Source organism: Myxine glutinosa, chromosome 8 (genome assembly GCF_964187855.1).
Source record: "Myxine glutinosa chromosome 8, kmMyxGlut1.1, whole genome shotgun sequence".
NCBI classification, from domain to species: Eukaryota; Metazoa; Chordata; class Myxini; order Myxiniformes; family Myxinidae; genus Myxine; species Myxine glutinosa.
In genome coordinates, this window is record NC_136268.1 from 77,925,453 (window position 1) to 77,945,689 (window position 20,237).

A 20,237-nucleotide genomic window follows, 5' to 3' on the forward strand; every position below is an offset into this window, starting at 1 on the left:
CTGTGGTTTGTTCAAAGCTGCGGTTTGTTCAAAGCTGCGGGTTTTCAAGCTGCGGTGGACTCCTTTGTGCGTCTCTCTCCCTCAATCATCTCTGGTGGGGGCGTCGCGTGACTGGTTATATAACCACGCCCTACCAAGCCATGACCACACCTTACCAAGCCGTTCCCACTGAGTCCTGGTTGGTCGCAAGGGCTTCCTGGCTCCACCTCCTGATGACGAGGTGCAGGCCACGCCCTTCTTCCCCAAGTTGGAGCACATGGCAATGGCGGCGAATGCAGTTGGTAATAGGGGCAATGCACTTGACAGGGGATTCTACCTTATTTGAATTCGGTGCAATGCAGTGTCAATTAATGGAAGACACAGCCTTAAACTAATACACATAATAAGGAAATAACTACTGAGGGAAACCTATGATTTGCTACGTGTGTGCGATGGATTAACTAAGAGGATGACCTTTGACCTTTACACACAAAACGGAGATATTTACAAGGAATCATTACACTACTCAGGGTGATATTTACAACAAGATTCTCAAATCCACAACACTGCACCCTCATCCTCCAGGCACGTCCTCGTAATTTTACGTAATTTTTACGTAAAATTAACGTAAATTACATTAAAAACGTAATTTTTGAATTGCCCCATATGGGGGTTAAACCACTTGCGACTGTGTGGCCAATGAGCTCGTTCTGATATAACCCCGGTGGAGGCTGTCATGGGTAAGAGATGTTGAGTTAAATATTTTAATAGCGTATTAAATGTATGTTTCCCAATCACGTTGTTCATCTTCTAAGAGTGCTTTAAATGCGTGTTTCCCAATCAGCCCATTACTAGATTTTGTCACAGGTTGTGACCATAATGCGTCATAATGCATGCATAATGACCATAATGCGGTCATTCTTGTTTTATGATATGAAGGGAACCTTTGATCCATTGGTACTTGAATGTGCATTGGGACACTCTCAATATATAGCAGTTTTTCTAAACTAATAATATCAAGTGCCAGTGTGTTCATTGCCCCCAGAATAGTTGCTTGACAGGTTGATTCAATGCACCCCTGTTCCAAAATGCTTTGTGAGGTCTCATGCCAGCAAACGTCACAGTTATTCTCGCAAGTATAAGGCTTATATGTGATGGTGGGAATTGAATCTGTGCAGTAGTATAAAGCTTGACATTATGTTTAAAGATGTTTACATGGCAAATGTGTGGCATTAATAGCCTCTGTTGGACTTAGTCCGAAAAGGGGACGTATATGGATTGGGTTTCGTCCGTCCGTCCTTGCATCCGCAACCATATCTCGGAGATGTATCGACCGATTTTCTTCATACTTGGCCAAAGGGCAATACATGATGTTACACATATGCACATCTTGTTGTTTCAGGATGCGATCAAAGATGGCTGACTGGCGGCCATTTTAGTTGTAAAAAAAAAACACTATGTTGAACACGTCCTCAACCATTTATCGGACATGCATACTTGCCACACAGATAAAGGATGATGGCTTACATATGCACGTCATTTTCTTTTGAGATCAGATCCATGATGGCCAACTGGCGACCATTTTGTTACTTAAACGTGTCCCCAACCATTTATTGAACATGCATGGTCCGATTTCGTTCAACCTTAGCACAAGCAGATTACATGATGGCATATGCATGCACCTCACTTTATTTTGCGATCTGATCAAAGATGGCCGACTGGTAGACTGGCGGCCATTTTAGTTGTAAAAAAACCCGACATTGAATACGTCGTCGACCATTTCTCGGACATGCATTTACCGATCTTGTTCAAACATAGCACACAGATAAAATGAATGATGGCTTACATAATATGCACGTCATTTATTTTCGAGATCTGATAGAACTTTTCTTTTCTATAATCATATTGCTTTTTCATAGTGCTTTGAGCTCCCACGGTTAATCGCATCAAAACTTTCAATGATAAGATTTTGAACCACAATGCACCCGAATCCCAAAGGTCATGAGGAAGGAATTTTTCCGTTATTGCCATGTTGCACTCCCTAGCTAATGTATTTATGAACCCGAGGTAATTTCTTGAATACAGCTTCACTCCTTCACACCCCTTAGACTCATTCACACCGATTTCGATCCTGTTAAAACCCTTTAGACCCCTTCACACTCATTTATGCCCTTTTGAGGCAGATACCCCTCGTTGGCACTTTTCAGACATATTTTAAGAGTATTTGGACACTTTAACCCCCTTTAGACCTCTTAGAAAATTGAAAAACATTCCCCCGAAAATCGGTTTTGACCACCTTTTTGTGCACCGTGACCTCTAGCACATACTTGAGCAACAACCAATTTGGTACCACTTTGGACTTCTGATTGGACATTAAGAATGTTGTCACAAGTCGGACCTTTGTCGAAAAAAGGCAATATCCTAAAATGGCAGGTCATCGCCGAATACAACTGCTGACTCTCTCCACGGCTTCCACCTTTGAAACTGCTATTTCATATACCTGCAGTGGCCACGGAAACTGGGAAAGCGTAGTGAACTAAAAGCACCAAACCTTATGATGTTCTGGTCAACCACGCCTATCAATGGCATCCAGTCTTTCATTCATCTGCTTTAGCAACTTCACTCCCCTGTGCCGGTCTGAACTGGAAATGGGTAATGCCACTACCCAAGGTTGTTGTCTGGCTCCTCCTTCCTGACAGGAATCCTCTCGCCATATACAGCATATGAAAAACATTTGATTGTGACACCACCTGACAAGAGACAGGTTTAGACCAAAGGCTTAATTTTAATTATGATCCATACGACAAACTCCTCTCGTTTATTTGCCAGTCACCTGGCCCCATTGTTACTATATGTAAACACTGTGATATCATCCATAAAATGCCCTCATGGGTGGCAGAACTTATCCATTGGTGAGCATAATTTAATGTGTGAATGTTTCCTCTTCCCTTGTATGCAGCACGTAGCTGCAGGTAGCATCATTTGCTGGGGTGTAGCTGTGCTGGTGATGCAATACCCACTGTAGGAATTAGAGCAGGCTGGCGATAGCTCGCCTCATCTTTGTGAAGGAGACCATGGGATCTTTGATGTCCACTAACTAATGCTAGCAGATGGGGCAACTAATTTAATGTCTATCTGAGGGACAGCACACACATTGGTGCTTCGTAAATATCTCTGCACCCTGTACGGTGAGATTCATGACCAGGATAAGAGAACTGGGTATACGTACTGTATAACATAGTCCATGGTGATTCGGACCTCTAATACATGCCACACTATTTTACTTGGCAGTGCAGAACCTCCAGGAAAAGGAACCATATTAACCAATCACAATCTTGCACACCTTTTCTGGAATCCGAAAAATCTCCATTGCCTTTTTAATCATCACATAAGGTGCAAATCCTTATAGATTGGTCAGATCACATGCAACTCTGGCTTCTCTCTCCTAGCGATTTACATGGTTTTCCAAATTAGGGCAGCATGATCCACGCAACCAGGAAATCCTTGGACTCCAGCCTTATATACCGATCCGACGGAGGGTTCAATGGACGGGTGCCCACTATAGACGCCGCCATAGTTGGGAGGCGTCCGCTTCATTCGGCTTGCTCTCCAGTGTTCAGATTACATGCAGTTACCGGTCTCGGTTCACTTTGCCGAAAGAATATCGATACAAAATATATTTGTTTGTTAGATTCATCGGAGAAGATGGAATCGTGGACGATATGACCGGTCCACCGAGCTATACGATCGGTGAGGAGCCGGTGTGGTGGCCCGCATGAAGGGATGGAGGCCCAGTTGGGTCTGCCAGACAAGTCGCGACCCTAGTGATCAAGGAACTTGGGGCTTGGCAGCGGCCACTCAGGGCCTAGCCGTAGTTGCCAGAGGTGGCCGGCCCGGGCGGAGGTGGACTCTGAGGGAAGAATCCATGCGGGGCGGCTGTGGTACGGCCGCCAAGACCTGGCCGTATGGAGGAGGCGATGAAGGGATGGGCACCTAGTCGGGTCGGTCAGAGGAGTCGTTATCGTAGTGGTCGAGAAACTCGGGGCTAAGGCAGAAGGGAGCACGGCATGGCGTAGCATAGGGTACGCGGTTGCTAACAAAATAGGTTTGGTGCAGGTGGAAGTGGAAACCGGGTACCACCAGGTGCCAGGTGCCTTCAGGGCGGCATGGCTGTGGGCCTTCAGCACCCCGGCGATATCACCGAAAACGGGGTTTGTATCGTGTGCCTTCAGGTGCCAGGTGTCCACGACCGCTCCACACGTATAGAGAAACACTTGAGAACGATTATCACGACACTTTTCATGTACGATCGCGATGATAGTTGTGCTGGCGCTGCCAGCTGGAGTTAAGTTTGGATCGGGATGCATCCCAGTAATAGCGGACGCAAGAGCGCCGCCTATCGGCGAAGGGGGCACGATCGTCCTTATCGGATTGGTCTATAGACAAAGGTCTTGATGAACCCATTCAAAGTCACAAATCCAGTCATCCTTCTGAACATAATTTTTTCCTTTCCATATTCAACAGGGATATTGGATTGGAACTTCTTGATTCAATGAAAGTTCCCTTCCTTTGATATATAGACATGATTCATCATACACCATTCAACAAACACTGTGGTGCATTTTCACGTGGAACTCAGAAGCCCCCACAACACCCAAAGTAAAATAGGATTCCTTTTAGACATATTAAATGTGACACCATTGTCCCTTGGCACACTCATCGCTCTTGTCCTCTGCACCACTTCCTGAACCTCCTTCATTCACAAATCCACCAGCTCAAACTCAGCATGGCACTGAACAGCTACACTTGGGTCAGAATACGAATCATGGAAGTGCTGTTCAATTTCCTCCCTAGAGACATTTAGGGTTCAAACAGCTTAGTCAAAACCCCATATGGGTTCTTGAAGCCAGCTTCCCTTTTCTTTCTTTTTCGTGGGCTACTCTGATCTGGTGACTGCCCAGATCTTTTTCCTAGTGTCAACTATCAGGGTAAAAGCTCAGCTTTCTCCACATTTGGCTGTTTGGGCCTTGTCTTCAGCTGTCTCTGCTGCCTCCACAGACTACCCTTCTCGACTTGCCTTTTATAGGGTTAATTCAGTTTTCTCTTTTCCCTCTTCTTCTCAACACCAAAAATGGTCTAAGTAGATGGAACTTGCAACTTTAACTGAAAGCTTGGAGATTTAACCTTGTACCTTCTGAGGTTCACAAGCATGTTGAAAGTAATTTTCAGATGTGTCCACTTTTATTATTAGTTTTGCTATAATAATCACGAATATGAATTGAAATTTAAGAGTATGCAAGAGTATATAAAATAATAATAATAATAATAATAATAATAATAATAATAATAATAATAATAATAATAATAATAATAATAATATAGTATATAAACTTTTTCTAATTCACAAACAAAGGAAAAATTATTGGAACGACAAAAGCTCTTACCCAATGTTAACTGCAATGTTTGCCAATGTAGAAATATATCATAATCTCGACCTGCAAGGACGATATTGAGGTGCACAATTATAAAGTTTAGGGACATGTGTACCTTGATCCTCAAAGGGTTAAGGGTGGTATTCAAAAACTAAGAATGGTCTTCAACATTTGATCCAGAAATGATACTTCCAACAGGCTTTATCACTCGACTTTGGCCATTTTACCCACACTTTAGTTTCTCAATAGTACAGTATTCGGTATTTTTACTCCCGCCAGCGAGTAATGCATTCGATCGTGTCCGTCCGTGTGTATGTGTGTTCGTATGTTCGTGTGTTTGTGAACAATATATCTGGAAAATCTCTGAACGGATTTGGATGAAAGTTGGTGGGATGATTACCCTTGGGATAAGGAAGAATTGATTCGTTTTTGGTGAAGCTCAGGATATTATTCCGGATCCAGGAATTTTTTGAAGGATTCTTTTACCATTGGAAGATAGGGCTCATTCTTTTTTAACATTATCTTCTATATATTCTACATTTAACATTGTGATATGAAAATAGTTTTCATATTTGTTGTAAATGTAGTTTAAACTCGTGGTTATGCGTTAGAGCGGTGTATTTTTTTTAGCAGTGTCGTCTTCAATGTTCTTTTTTTTTTTCTAATAAAGACGTATTCTGTCATTTTAAAACCACCAAAGTGTGTCCCGTTTCATAAAATGTATCGTTTGATACGTATAATGCTTTAAAACTGTTTTTTTTTTGTTGTTTTTTTAACCTCAGAAGAGATATCAACATTTACCTCATAGTCAGGTTCACTATGTTTTTTCGTTCAAAATCATGGTAGATTAGCAAACTTATACATTTTTGGAAACGTTATTACATGGAAAATCTGAAAATCAATGTTTACATTTGCCAATTCCGACCAATTCGATTCGACCAATTCGACCAATCGACCAATTCCATTCGACCAATTCGACCATTCGACCATTCGACCAATCGCTTCGATCGACCATTCGACCATTCGACCAATTCGATCGATTCGATTCGATTCGATTCGATCGACCATTCGACCAATTCGATTTGCCAATCAATTTGACCGACCTTTGCTTGTGTGGAACGGACTGTGAAAACGATGCGGACTATATTGTCGGATACGACACACAGGACAGTGATGACGAACTCTAAATGGCATATTCTGTAATCGTGTATGTTTGATGCCATTGACCGCCTGTGTATATTTTGTCATTGACTGCCTGTGTAGATGTGAAGTTATACTGACTGCATGTGTATATATGATTTTGCTGACTGCCTGTGTATGTTTGGTGATATGAATTATTGTGACACATTTTGATGTTATTAACTGCCTGTACAAAATGATAACATGTATTTGATTACATGACATTTGATTACATGATTATGCAACTTATCGCGAATATAAAGACAGTATTTTTACAATTCAAAACCTTTGATTCGTGTCTTACCATTCCCCATAGCACTAATTTGATACTTTCATTGGATTCCTTGTCCCTGAAAATATAGGTTTAGTATATTTTAAAAAGTTTTTAGGGTAATTAGAGGCAGAAATAGAACAAAATATGTATTTTACAGTGGCCATTTTGAAAATCCAAAATGGCCGCCATACAGGTATCTCTCCAAATGTAAACATTGATTTTTAGTTTCCTTATGCTATAACCTTTCCAAAAATGTATAGGTTTACTAATCTACCATGATTTTGAACGAAATATAATTTATTGACATAGTGAACCTGACTATCAGCGAATGTCAATCGCGGTGTCAGTATTTGATGAACTTATAAAGACTTAGGTGGGTTACAAATGTGACCAGCATGTGCACGGGATTCTTCCCAGAAGAATGAGTGGTCGCATTAGCTTGTACGACTTAAAATGAGCGAGTTTTGTTTTGACGTTTGGGCCAGTTTTACATGTTGTATCCCTAAGGAATGAAACGAACGTTTTCCTGGCTTACAATTTTATTTGAAGTCACACATGCCTCAAAATACACTCACTTATATAGAATTGAACGCTGAATCCGAAAATGTACGTGAAATTGCCTTGTTTTTTTTTTAACATTATCTTCTATATATTCTAAATATATATCTGTGCAGTGTCTGTCTTGTGTTGTCACTGAACTACTCCCTCAAACTGTTGTGAAATAGTACTATTCCAACTTGACCCACGGCGGGAGTATGCGCTCTATTGAGTGGCGTTCTAGTCCGACTTGAGTTATACAGGGTGTTCTAAAAACACTCGGACGACTTTGGTTGCTAATATACATGTTAATGTATTTAGAAATGCAAATGATACAACAATACCCTTTGGTTTATATGATACAGAAACTCATTAAGTTTTGTGCACACCATCAATACACTTCAATGTGAACTCGGTTGATCGCTCACAGGACATCAAGGCGGTACACGAGTTCTTGCCATGTTCAGCTCAGCATGTTTGCGTTCACCAGTGCTCATGCAGCTGTGATCCGAGAACGAGGATCCTGAAGGTTTATCACCTTAGAGTTGTAGACAACATATTTGACAAACCCCCACAGAAATAAAAATCAAGGGTGGTTATGTCTGTTGATCGTAGGAGCCAGGTCCGTCTCAGCCAATCTAGCGACCTGGAAATTTTTCATTCAGGACGGCTCGAATGACTAGGCCCAATGATAGGGAGTGCCGCCCTGTTGAAAAATGATATCAGGTTGCAGGTCTTCAATTTGTGGGAGGGCGAATCCTTCCAACATGTTCATGTAAATTGTTGAGGTCACAGTATCCTCCGCAAAGAAAAATAGATGACCCGAAGCGGTCATGGAGAAGTCCATACCACACATTGACTTTTGGATTGTCGCGTATGTATTGAATGACCACGTGGGTGTTTTATGAGCCCCAGATCCTCACATTGTGCTGTTTGATCTTCCCAGATACATGAAAGCAAGCTTCGTCTATGAACATGACCTTTTTCAGGTAATCTTATGAATCCTCTGTGCGACTGAGCATTTCCAAGGCAAACATCTTGCGTTTGGATTCATCATTTGCTTTGAGTTCATGCAAAATCTACACCATTTCGGCTAGTATATGAATAAAGCTTCAGTCTGTTATGCAAAATTCTGTGTACAGTGGTGGTTGGTATTCCCAGTTGTCTGGATGTGCGTCGGATTGAATTTCTGGAACTTTGTTGATATGACTAATGCACTCGTTCAATGTCTGCTGCACTTGTGCTTGGTCGACAGGTACTTTTCTTTTTCTGAAAACTACCAGTTTCTTTAAACCTCTTGTACCATTCTCTGATACTAGTCTGCAATGGTGGTTTCCTTTCATACCTTGTATGGAAAATATGCTGAACTTGCATGTCAGATCTTGTATTGATGAACCATTTGATGCACTGAGCTTTCTCCTATGGAGTCGCCATTTTCTTTTACATTAAACCACCAGACTTGAAAGTAAAGAAAACTGAGTTTCTGTATCATATAAAACAAAGGGTATTGTTGTATCATTTGTGGCATGAAATATATTAATAACCAAAGTTTTCCAGGTCTTTCGGGAACACCCTGTATCTATATATAAATTAAATATGAATTCCGGCTTGACTGCAGTTTTTGAAAATGCAGAACCACCCACTGCATAATGCTGTATCAGCTACTACACTGATAACCACAGTGGGATTCTGCCTCTATAAGCTTTATCATCATTTTATTAGCAAATGTGCCTGGGTGTGCCAAATGTGCCAAATGTGCAATGTGCAAATGTGCAAATGTGCCAAATATTAGCAAATTTATTAGCAAATGTTTTATTAGCAACTCCGCCAATAACATTGGCTAATTCCTTTATAAGCCTGCTGAGCTGGATTGTTTATTTCAATTTAATATGCAGTCGGCGGACCCCGCTATTCATGGTTCCGCTATTCGTGGAGTCCGCGTATTCACGGTTTATAAAATGCGACATGTTTCTCTATTCGCGGAAAAATGTCATGCAAATTCGCGGGGGGGGGGGGGGGGTTTCGCCCTATTCACTGCCATGTTCCACGAATTTGCGCAAAATTATAAATGGCATAACAAAAAATTTCACGAGCCGCTAGCCTGACACATCTTATTATAATTCACCAAATGTCCGTCCGTCTGTTCGAAGGTACCGCAAAAACGGCTCAACCGATCGCAACGATATTTTGGGTGGGTATTCCTGGGACCCCTGGGAGTAAAATAGGCTGCATTGTTTTTCCATGTTTTCCAAGTTTTCCAGTTTTCCAATTTTTTCAAACAGGATGGAATAATATTTACCGATATGAACAGTGATGTGGCTTTTGTTGAAATTCCACAAATACTGTTTATTCTACGTACCAGGAGAGATTAGATCGACTCCTGACGAACTCTTCCTATATAAACGTGCTGCTCCAAAGTAACATAGCAGCGTGTGCAAAGCGACTGAGAAACAGGTGTAGTGGCCGCTTCCGTGTTACAGATTCGGCACGCACTCTTCACACATAAACGCGCGACTGAGAAAGATGTGTAGCAGCCACTTCCGTTTTGCAGAATTCAATCTTTTTTCAAAATGGGCGCCATGTACTGTTTAGATTTTGATGATTTGCGTGTGATATGATTCAACGGATGTTTATGTGAATCTTTTTTTTTTTTTTAGCCTTCAATTTCTGATATTTTGCCTTTTCATTTGGGCCTCCCAATTGAAGCCCTGACCATAGGGGGGGGGGGGGGTATCGTTGCTAGTTTATAAAACCCATCTTTTACCAGCCATGCAAAAAGCAAGTGGATGTATGCAAAAAACATCTTGTACAAGCCGTGAGCATGACCTGCTTATACAGTACAATACAGTATGGTACATTCACTGCAGTGTGATTTGCATTTTCATGGCTTTCACAGGCACAAATTTTAGCCGCACTATAATCGATCTTCACGGGATATCCCACCAGATGTGTAAACAAGTCAACTCCGCGAATTATACGATGCAAACGCTTCATTAAATCGATTACAGTTTGCAATTTACTGTAAAGCCTCATCAGAGATGTTACACAATGAAAAGGCTTCGGGGATGTTCAATTAGTGACTAAAACATGTCATCCTCCGCGAATTAGAGAATGCAAATGATTCATTAAACCTATTGTTGAAATTAGCAGATACGCTCGATATGGCATCATCCGATAACATCCCCCACAAACAATGGGCTCCCGCAGATACCCACAATGCTCGCAACCGTACATATAAATACAGATTGTGTCCTCGATCTCGATCATTGTTCTCGTCCTGTTGCTTCGACCTGTAGTTTTGACTCACTCTGCTCATCGTTCAATCATGGCTCCCAAGTGCAAGAGCTGTGCCGGAGATGCGTCGACTACCAAGAGGCAGAAGAAAGTGATGTGCCTGAGCCAGAAAGTGGAGCTGCTCAACCGGCTTTCGAGAGGAGAGAGTGCGGCCTCGGTTGGCAGGCATTATGGCGTATACGAATCCACCGTTCACTACATCTGGAAGAAGGAGAAGGCGATTCATGAGAAAGCTTCAGTGAGCACTGTATCGAATACGAAGGTGGTCACCCATGTTCAGAATGTCCACATGGAAAGGATGGAGAAGACTCTCAGAATATGGCTCGAGGACAACATGCAGATGAGGAACTTCCTGCTGGAAACCATGATGATGAACCGTTCCTTAAACCTTCTCACCGAGGAGGAGTTGGACACCATTCCAAAGGTTTCTGAGGAGGAGGAGGAGGAGGAGGAGGAGGGGGAGGCAGGCAGTAATGAGGAAGAGGTGCCGAGATCCAACCTCACAGTGCAGTTTCTGGGCGAGTTGCTGCAGGACATGCGGGCGATTGTTGACAAGTTGGTAGATGCTGACCCAGTTGTGGAGAAATACCTCAAGTTCGAGATGATTTGCTTCTCCCGTACAAAGAGCTGCATCGAAATGTTGGGCAATGTGTCAGACAGCTACCCATCACCCATTTTCTCAGCCCTGCTCCCTCCACCTCAAGATCACCAGCACCATCTCCAGTGTTGCTCTCAGCGTCCTCACCAGCATTCTCACCAGCGTCCTCACCAGCATTCTCACCAGCATTCTCACTAGCATTCTCATGAGCGTCCTCACCTCCTACCTCTCCTGCCTCTCCCTTCGTGCAAGATTTTGCTGCACCATCATTTGGGTCGCTCTCAAAGTTCGAAGAATTCTGGGATTTTCATGCATCACCATCAGCATCACCATCATCATCATCATTTGAAAGTTGCTGTGTTTGTAAAATAAAAATTTTAAACGGTACATAATGGTGTTTTGTTTTTTTTACTTTCACGGTAAGTTATGGTTAAGCACTTTTAATAAACTGTAAGCACATTCCTTCAATAAATTGGAAATGGTACCTGGTGTTGTTGCTTTTTTTTCCGGCGCAGCCCATAAGGCAAAACCGTCTAGAACAGTGTTTGTCCGCCTGTATGTATGTACAGTCACGTGAAAAAGTAAGTACACCCCATGTAAAGTTTTGACTTTTTCAACATATTTCAACATACAGCTATTTGCTCGTCATTTCAACAATATTGATAGATAAAGGTGATATAACATAACAAATATCATGAAACATTTACATTTTGTACTCCATTGTATAATTTAAATAAACATAAATGCAAATTTCACATGTGGAAAAAGTAAGTACACCCTTAGCTCTAATAGGTGGTATTGCCCCCTTTGGCAGAAACAACCTCAAGTAGGCGTTTCTTATAACTATCTACCAGTCTCTGACATCGACTGGGAGAAATTTTTGCCTTCTCCTCCATGCAGAATTCTTTCAGCTGTGCGATGTTTGAGGGGTTTCTTGCATGCACAGCTCGTTTCAAATTCCCCCACAACATCTCGATGGGATTTAGATCCTGTCTTTGACTTGGCCATTCCAGAACCCTCCATTTCTTTCTTTTCAGCCATTCCTTGGTGGATTTACTGGTATGTTTAGGGTCATTGTCATGTTGCAAGGTCCACCTTCGGTTGAGCCTCAACTTCTCCGACAGATGGCTAAACATTATCCTCAAGCACCCTCTGGTACAATGAAGAATTCATAGTGGATTCTATGATGGTGAGCTGCCCAGGCCCTGATGCAGCAAAGCTGCTCCAAATCATAATATTTCCACCACCATGCTTTGCAGTTGGTATCAGGTTCTTGTGGTCAAATGCTGTCTTTGGTTTTCGCCAAACATGTCTTCTGGTACTGTGGCAAAATAGCTCTACCTTTGACTCATCTGTCCAGAGCACATTGTTCCAGGATTGCTGGTCATTGTTCCAGGACCGCGGGAGATCGCGTTATCGTGATCACGTCCTGGAAAGACAAAATAGTGCGTTTCTTCTTCTTTCAACAATAAAGACTTATAGCTTCGAGACCGTACATCCAATCATCTTGAAGTTTTGCACACTTCTTTCGCTTGATGAGATCTACATTGCATTAAAAATTCAAGTCGATCAATGCAGTGGTTCAAGAGTTACAAGCTTTTCAAAATGTACCTTCCATTATTTATTGCGGCCAAACCATGTGACGTATCAAAACGTCTCAAGTAACTTTGAAACAACCCCCCATGAGGAACATTCGTGTAAAGTTTCCACTCGATATCTTCACAAATTATGGAGGTGATACCATTTCTAGTTTGAGCTTTAAAACATCATAACTCTGAAACCATGTGTCAGATGACATCGAGCGCGGAGGCTTTGTTGTTCGTCATGGGTGTGCGAATATGCCTGCCAGGTTTGGGCTCGATTCTTTCAGCCGTTCCGGAGAAACATCTGTTTTTGTGGTTTTTCACGAAAAACAAGATGGCGGCCGAACCATGTGACGTATGACTTCGAAATTTTTTGCATTCTGAGTTTTTTTTAACTAGGCATCTGGTAACAAAATCCCATTTTCGGTGGAGAAAATCTTTTGTTTGACGAATTCTAACCTCTTAACGTTAGCATTGTTAATATACTGAATACACATGTCTTTTGTTTCCATTGAAGAGATCTTTAGAATGAGCCATTCCTCAAATTTTTTCATTGAGCGGTTTCGGAGATACAGAGGGGCAAAGTTGAATGTGTTTTACAGGATGGCGCCCATACCACGTGACCTATGACGTCAAAATTAGCATTAAAAAATTATACGAGCCGAGGCGATCATTTGATGAAAATTTCCTGTCAATCTGACCAGCGGTTGCTGAGAACATTAATTATGAAATTTTCGGAGGTGCAAAATAGGGCGGAAGAATAATCTATCTATAATTCCAGTAATCTCTGTGTGTATGTGTGTGTGTTTGTCTGTGACCGCTGTTTCTCGACAACCACGGGTCCGATATACATACTTGAAACTTGCCAGGTATATTGCTGGGGACCCGAGGATGTGCCTTTTCAAGGTTTGAAATTAATCGGACAAGTGGTTCCCAACGTATGGTCACCGTACTCGCAAGCCGTTCGCTTTGGCTTTGCGAATGGACCAAACCATTTCATGTAAATAGAGGGGGGGGGGGGGTTCTACCGTACTCGCAAGCCGTTCGCTTTGGCTTTGCGAATGAACCAAACCATTTCATGTAAATAGAGGGGGGGGGGGTTCTGTGGTCGTTACTGCCACGTGGTTTCAAAGTTTTTTTTTGTTGTTGTTATTTGCACGCATGTTTTTTTGCACCCACGTACGGGCACGCCCTAGTAAGAAAAACTCTAGCAGTAATATAATGGGTTACGCTCCATTTCATGGAGAGTAAACCTAATGTCGTAAATATGATGATAACACTTTAATCCCAATGTCGTGAATACAAAGTTAATGGATTGAAGCGGTGTATGGTTCCTGAATCTATGATACGTGGTGTAAGGACGAACAACCGCGGAAGTAAGGAATTCATCTCGGTTTTTTGATAGCAGGTTATTCACCCAACCCTTGTGAGGTATATAGATTATAGTAAATCTTCCCTCAGTTCTGTAAGTAAATCTTACCTCACAGATGTCTGGATTCCTCTAAATTTCTTTAATAATGTTGTAAACAGCATTAGTGACTGTTTAAAAAGCTAATATTGTGTGTTTGTGGTTTATAATATTTTACAAGCCGGCTATGCCGCTGTTAGACTTCCGGTCTTGTTTTAATTGTAAGCATTTTTTGTGAAACTGTAATCATGTGCATTTGCGGTCGAAAACATTTTAAACTTAAAAAAAAATTCTCTATGAATCAGGAACCGCCGGGAACCGATAACGTATCCACCTTTTTGTCCCCCGTCGCACAGCGTAGCGAAAGGGGGACTATGGCTTTCCCCTCCGTCCGTGTGTCCGTCCGTCCGTGCGTGCGTGTGTGCGTGCGGGCGTGCGTGTTTGCGTGCGGGCGTGCGTGCGTGCGTGTGTGCGGGCGTGCGTGCGTAAGCGAAGGACCGCATTCCAATTTGGTGTGTGGGTGCAACCCACGTCAAAATCCAAGATGGCCGCCGCCATGTATGTCTGATGCCATGTATGTCTGAACCTTGTGAGATGAATATCTTGAAAAATAAGTGAAATACCAACGTCTAATTTGGTGTGTGGGTGTATCTCGGCATAAGGAAGAACGCCTTTGAAAATTGGGTCGCCACGTCAAAATACAAGATGGCCGCCACCATATATATGTCTGAAATTTGTGAGCGAAATATCGCGAAAAATAAGCGAAGTACCAACTTCTAATCTGGCGTGTGGGTGTATCTAGGCAAAAGGAAGGACGCTGTTTAAAATTGGGTCGCCACGTCAAAATCCAAGATGGCCGCCGCCATGTATGTCTGAACCTTGTGAGATGAATATCTTCAAAAATAAGCGAAGTACCAACTTCTAATCTGGTGTTTGGGTGTATCTCAGCATAAGGAAGAACGCTGTTGAAAATTGGGTCGCCACGTCAAAATCCAAGATGTCCGCCACCATATATATGTCTGAACCTTGTGAACGAAATATCTTGAAAAATAAGCGAAATACCAACTTCTAATCTGGTGTGTGGGTGTATCTAGGCATAAGGAAGAAAGCTTTTGAAAATTGGGTCGCCACGTCAAAATCCAAGATGGCCGCCGCCATGTATGTCTGAACCTTGTGAGATGAATATCTTCAAAAATAAGCGAAGTACCAACTTCTAATTTGGTATGTGGGTGTATCTCGGCATAAGGAAGAAGCCCTTTGAAAATTGGCTCGCCAGGTCAAAATCAAAGATGGCCGCCACCATATATATGTCTAAACATTGTGAGCGAAATATCTCGAAAAATAAGCGAAGTACCAACTTCTAATCTGGTGTGTGGGTGTATCTAGGCACAAGGAAGAAGGCTGTTTAAAATTGGGTCGCCACGTCAAAATCCAAGATGGCCGCCGCCATGTATGTCTGAACCTTGTGAGATGAATATCTTGAAAAATAAGCGAAATACCAACTTCTAATTTGGTGTGTCGGTGTATCTCGGCATAAGGAAGAACGCTATTGAAAATTGGGTCGCCACGTCAAAATCCAAGATGGCCGCCACCATATATATGTCTGAACCTTGTGAACGAAATATCTTGAAAAATAAGCGAAGTACCAACTTCTAATCTGGTGTGTGGGTGTATCTAGGCATAAGGAAGAAAGCTTTTGAAAATTGGGTCGCCACGTCAAAATCCAAGATGGCCGCCGCCATGTATGTCTGCACCTTGTGAGATGAATATCTTGAAAAATAAGCGAAGTACCAACTTCTAATTTGGTGTGTGGGTGTATCTCGGCATAAGGAAGAACGCCTTTGAAAATTGGGTCGCCAGGTCAAAATCCAAGATGGCCGCCACCATATATATGTCTAAACCTTGTGAGCGAAATATCTCGAAAAATAAGCGAAGTACCAACTTCTAATCTGGTGTGTGGGTGTATCTAAGCACAAGGAAGAACGCTGTTTAAAATTGGGTCGCCACATCAAAATCCAAGATGGCCGCCGCCATGTATGTCTGAACCTTGTGAGATGAATATCTTGAAAAATAAGCGAAATACCAACTTCTAATTTGGTGTGTAGGTGTATCTCAGCATAAGGAAGAACGCTATTGTAAATTGGGTCGCCACGTCAAAATCCAAGATGGCCGCCACCATATATATGTCTGAACTTTGTGAGTGAAATATCTTGAAAAATAAGCAAAGTACCAACTTCTAATCTGGTGTTTGAGTGTATCTAGGCACAAGGAAGAAGGCTATTGAAAATTGGGTCGCCACGTCAAAATCCAAGATGGCCGCCGCCATGTATGTCTGAACCTTGTGAGCGGAATATCTTGAAAAATAAGCGAAGTACCAACTTCTAATCTGGTGTGTGGGTGTTTCTAATCTGGCCGCCAGAGTGTTTAAAAAGTATGTCAGGAGAACGCTATTGAAAGAACGTTCGGAGAACGTTCGGTGAACTTGTTATCTCGGCATAAGGAAGAACGCCATTGAAAATTGGGTCGCCACATCAAAATCCAAGATGGCCGCCTCGATGTATGTCAAACTTGTGAGCGAAATATCATATCATAGCATGTTTTCTGCGTCTTCCACTTTGTCAACTCACATCACTTTACCGACGGGGGACCTAGGCGTAACGCTTGTCCCCCATTGAAACAATGCCGCGGCATACATTCACAGGATTTTCATCGACCGTGGATTTTCATCGTCCTTTGCGGATTTTCATTGACCTTCGCGGATATTCATCAACCTTCGCGGATTTTCATCAACCTTCGTGGATTATGATCGACCTCACAGATTATCGCCGCCATTCGTGGGTTTTGTCTCGCCATTTCTGAGACTTTCATCAACCTTCGCGGATTTATCGTCGACATTCGCGGATTTTGCCTCACCGTTTGTTTGGTTTGTTCCTCTCTATTCGTCGATTTTCGTGACTCGGGAACCTATCCCCCCTTTTTCCATTGAAACAATGGCCCGCAATTCACGGGTTTTTTTTTTTTTTTTTTTTTTGTATACAAGATCGAGGCTCGTGAAAGAGCGAACATTAATCACACAGAAAGACAAACAGACACATAAAACAAATAACATCGGGAGCGGTAGACAAGATGGGGAGAGAGGGGGAAGGACACAAACACAACATTTGAGAGCAGGGACCGAGAGACATGGAGACATCGAGAGATCTGTGGGAGGGAGAGGGCTTTGGGGGGGAGGCATGTGAAGGGGGGGAGGCATGTGAAGGGGGGGGGGGGGGTTGGAGAGGTATAAACATATGGACACTGCCAGGATTTCCAGGAAATAAGTTGGAATTTCAAACAAGGTGGATCTGGGGTGAATTAGTGGGGGTAGAAAAGATCAAGGTTATGGATGGGGGAAGATAAGAGATGGTGGTGAACAGCTGTTTTAAAGACCTGGAGGGAGGAGAGGGATTGAAGGGAGTGTGGGAGTTTGTTCCACAGGCGGGAGAAAAGAGGAATGAAAGAGTGAAGGTGAGCAGAAAGACCGGGTTTCGCTCTTCGTGGATTTTCCAGGAATGTATCCCCCACGAATAGCAATGTCCGACTGTATATCTTACAGGCTACAATTTAGAGATCATGTTGCTTCCTAGTTTTTTTTTTTTTTTTGTATACTGAATCGAGGCTCGTGAAAGAGCTAACATTTATTTCACAAACAAATCAACCAGACAAACAAAATATATAAAAAGAGGGAGCGGGAGACAAGATGGGGAGAGAAGGGGAAGCACACAAACACAACATTTGAGAGCAGGGAGAAGTGTGGGAGGGAGAGGGCTTGGGGGGAGGAGGCGTGGGAAGGGGGGGGGGGGAGGTATAAAACACAAGGGGACCGAAATTAGCGGGGGTAGAAAAGCTCAAGGTTTTGGATGGGGGAGGATAAGAGATGGTGGTGAACAGCTGTTTTAAAGACCTGGAGGGTGGAGTGGGATTGAAGAGAGTGAGGGAGTTTGTTCCAGAGGCGGGAGAAAAGAGGAATGAAGGAGTGAAGGTGAGCAGAAAGTCTTGATTTTGGCAGTTTAACCATAAGAGGGTTGCAGGCAGATCTTGTGCGACCTGTAGGAATATTTGGGGGACAGAGCCCAGAGAGAGCTGGGGGAGCAAGGCCAGAGAGGAGTCGGTAGAAGAAGGAAAGACCACCAACCTGCCTGCGGTGAGTGAGTGAAAGGCCCTTGGAGTTAGCTTCATCGCGGGAGATTCCAATGATTCTAAACGCTTTGGTTTCAACAGCGTGAAGACGAGCTAGGTGTGAGGCATGAGCACCAGACCAGAGGGGAGAGCAGTATTCCATAGAGCTGCAGATGAAAGCCTTGTAAGTGGTGAGGAGCTCAGGTGTACCAGGGAAGGACTTCGCACGACGGAGGATGCCCAGTCGGCGACTGGCTTTGGAGGCCAGATTTGAAATGTGGTTTTCCCAGGAAAGATCATGGCAGATAGTGAGACCCAAAAGATTGAGTGACAGAACTTCTTGGAGAGGATTATTCAGAAAGTGGGTGGGAGGGTTGTCCAGTCGGTCTTTTCGGAGAGACATCGTAAGAGTGTGAGATTTGTCAGGATTGAAAGACATGTTCCATTTGTTTGCCCAGTCTGTGATTTTGTCCAGGTCTGCAGAGAGTGAGGAGGCTGCAGACTGCCGATCTGAGGGATGAGGAATGGAGCGACAGAGAGTAGAGTCGTCAGCAAAGAGATAGAGAGGATTTTCAAGAGAGTCAGAGAGATCATTGATGAAGACCAGAAAAAGCACAGGGCCCAGAACACTGCCTTGGGGAACTCCAGCCTGAACAGGAAGAGGAGATGAGAGAAACCCATTCAGGGCAACACGTTGACTATGACCAGAGAGGAAGTCCGCCAGCCATGCGTGGAGATTTCCATGGATACCAAAGGAGGAGAGTTTGGTGAGCAGAGCGGGGTGCCAGACCGTATCGAAGGCACGTGAAACGTCAAGGGAGACAGCTCTAATTTCCTGTTTGGCGTTGAGGATCTCCATCCATTGTTGAGAAAGCAGAAGCAGCATGTCCAGAGTAGAGTGACCAGGTCTGAAACCAAATTGATGGTCAGAGATCAAGCCATTGGAGAAGAAGAAAGATTTCATATCTGAAGCAATGATAGATTTCATGACTTTGCTGATAATTGGGAGAAGGCTGATTGGTCTGTAGTTGCTAGGATCTGTGTTTGCACCTTTTTTGTGCAAAGCAGTGATATTGGCTGATTTCCAAGCAGATGGCAGATGCCCTTGAGCAAAAGAGAGGGTGAAGAGAACAGAAAGAGGGAGTGAAAGAGCGGAAGAACATGATTTTAGGACCCGTGGGCTGATGCCGTCAGGACCAGTTGCAGAATCAGAGTCGAGGGTTGACAGAAACTTTTCCACCTTGTCAGGAGGAAAGGACATGGAGTCCAGGAGCAGCTGGGCATGACTGGGTACGGTGGGTACAGAGAGGGATGGGTTTGTGACACAAGATTTAGAGGCAAACACAGAGTTGAGGCATTCAGCTTTTTCACGTGCGGAGTCAGCCGTGTAGCCGTTTGAGGTGAGGGAGGGGATGGAAGGGGAACAAACACCAGAAACAGATTTGACCAGACGCCACCAGGATTTGGAAGAGGGAGACAGATAAGAGAGTTCGGTCTTGAGAACGGTGAGATATTGTTTCCTGGCTCTCCTGAGGGTGGACACACACTTGTTTCGGGCTTTGTGAAAGGAAATGAGATTTCCTTCTGTTGGATTTACTTTCCAGGAGACGAAAGCAAGTTGTTTCTGGGCAACAGCCTCACCACAAGATTCCGTGTACCATGGACTGGAGGAAGGGTATGACAACTGAAGACGAGATGGGATAAATCTGTGCATGAGAGAGAGCAATTTACTTTGAAAGAATTCCCAGGATGAGTTGATGTCAGAGGCGGTAGAGATGGGAGACCAGTCCAGATG

The 20,237-nt window shown here is 43.3% G+C and overlaps 1 protein-coding gene across 8 annotated transcripts in view; it reads left to right on the forward strand.

Annotated features, from left to right (window-relative positions):
- Window positions 1-20,237, forward strand: part of LOC137412005 (breast cancer anti-estrogen resistance protein 3 homolog) — a 224,856-nt gene that overhangs the window by 77,761 nt on the left and 126,858 nt on the right. For 2 of the 8 annotated variants that reach the window (XM_078783415.1, XM_078783414.1), the window contains exon 3: window positions 8,348-8,390. The exons of the other annotated variants lie outside the window; for them this stretch is intronic. In XM_078783415.1, coding sequence (XP_078639541.1) covers window positions 8,348-8,390 — 43 coding nt within the window. The remainder of the gene's footprint in view (window positions 1-8,347; window positions 8,391-20,237) is intronic. 8 annotated transcript variants of the gene reach the window in all.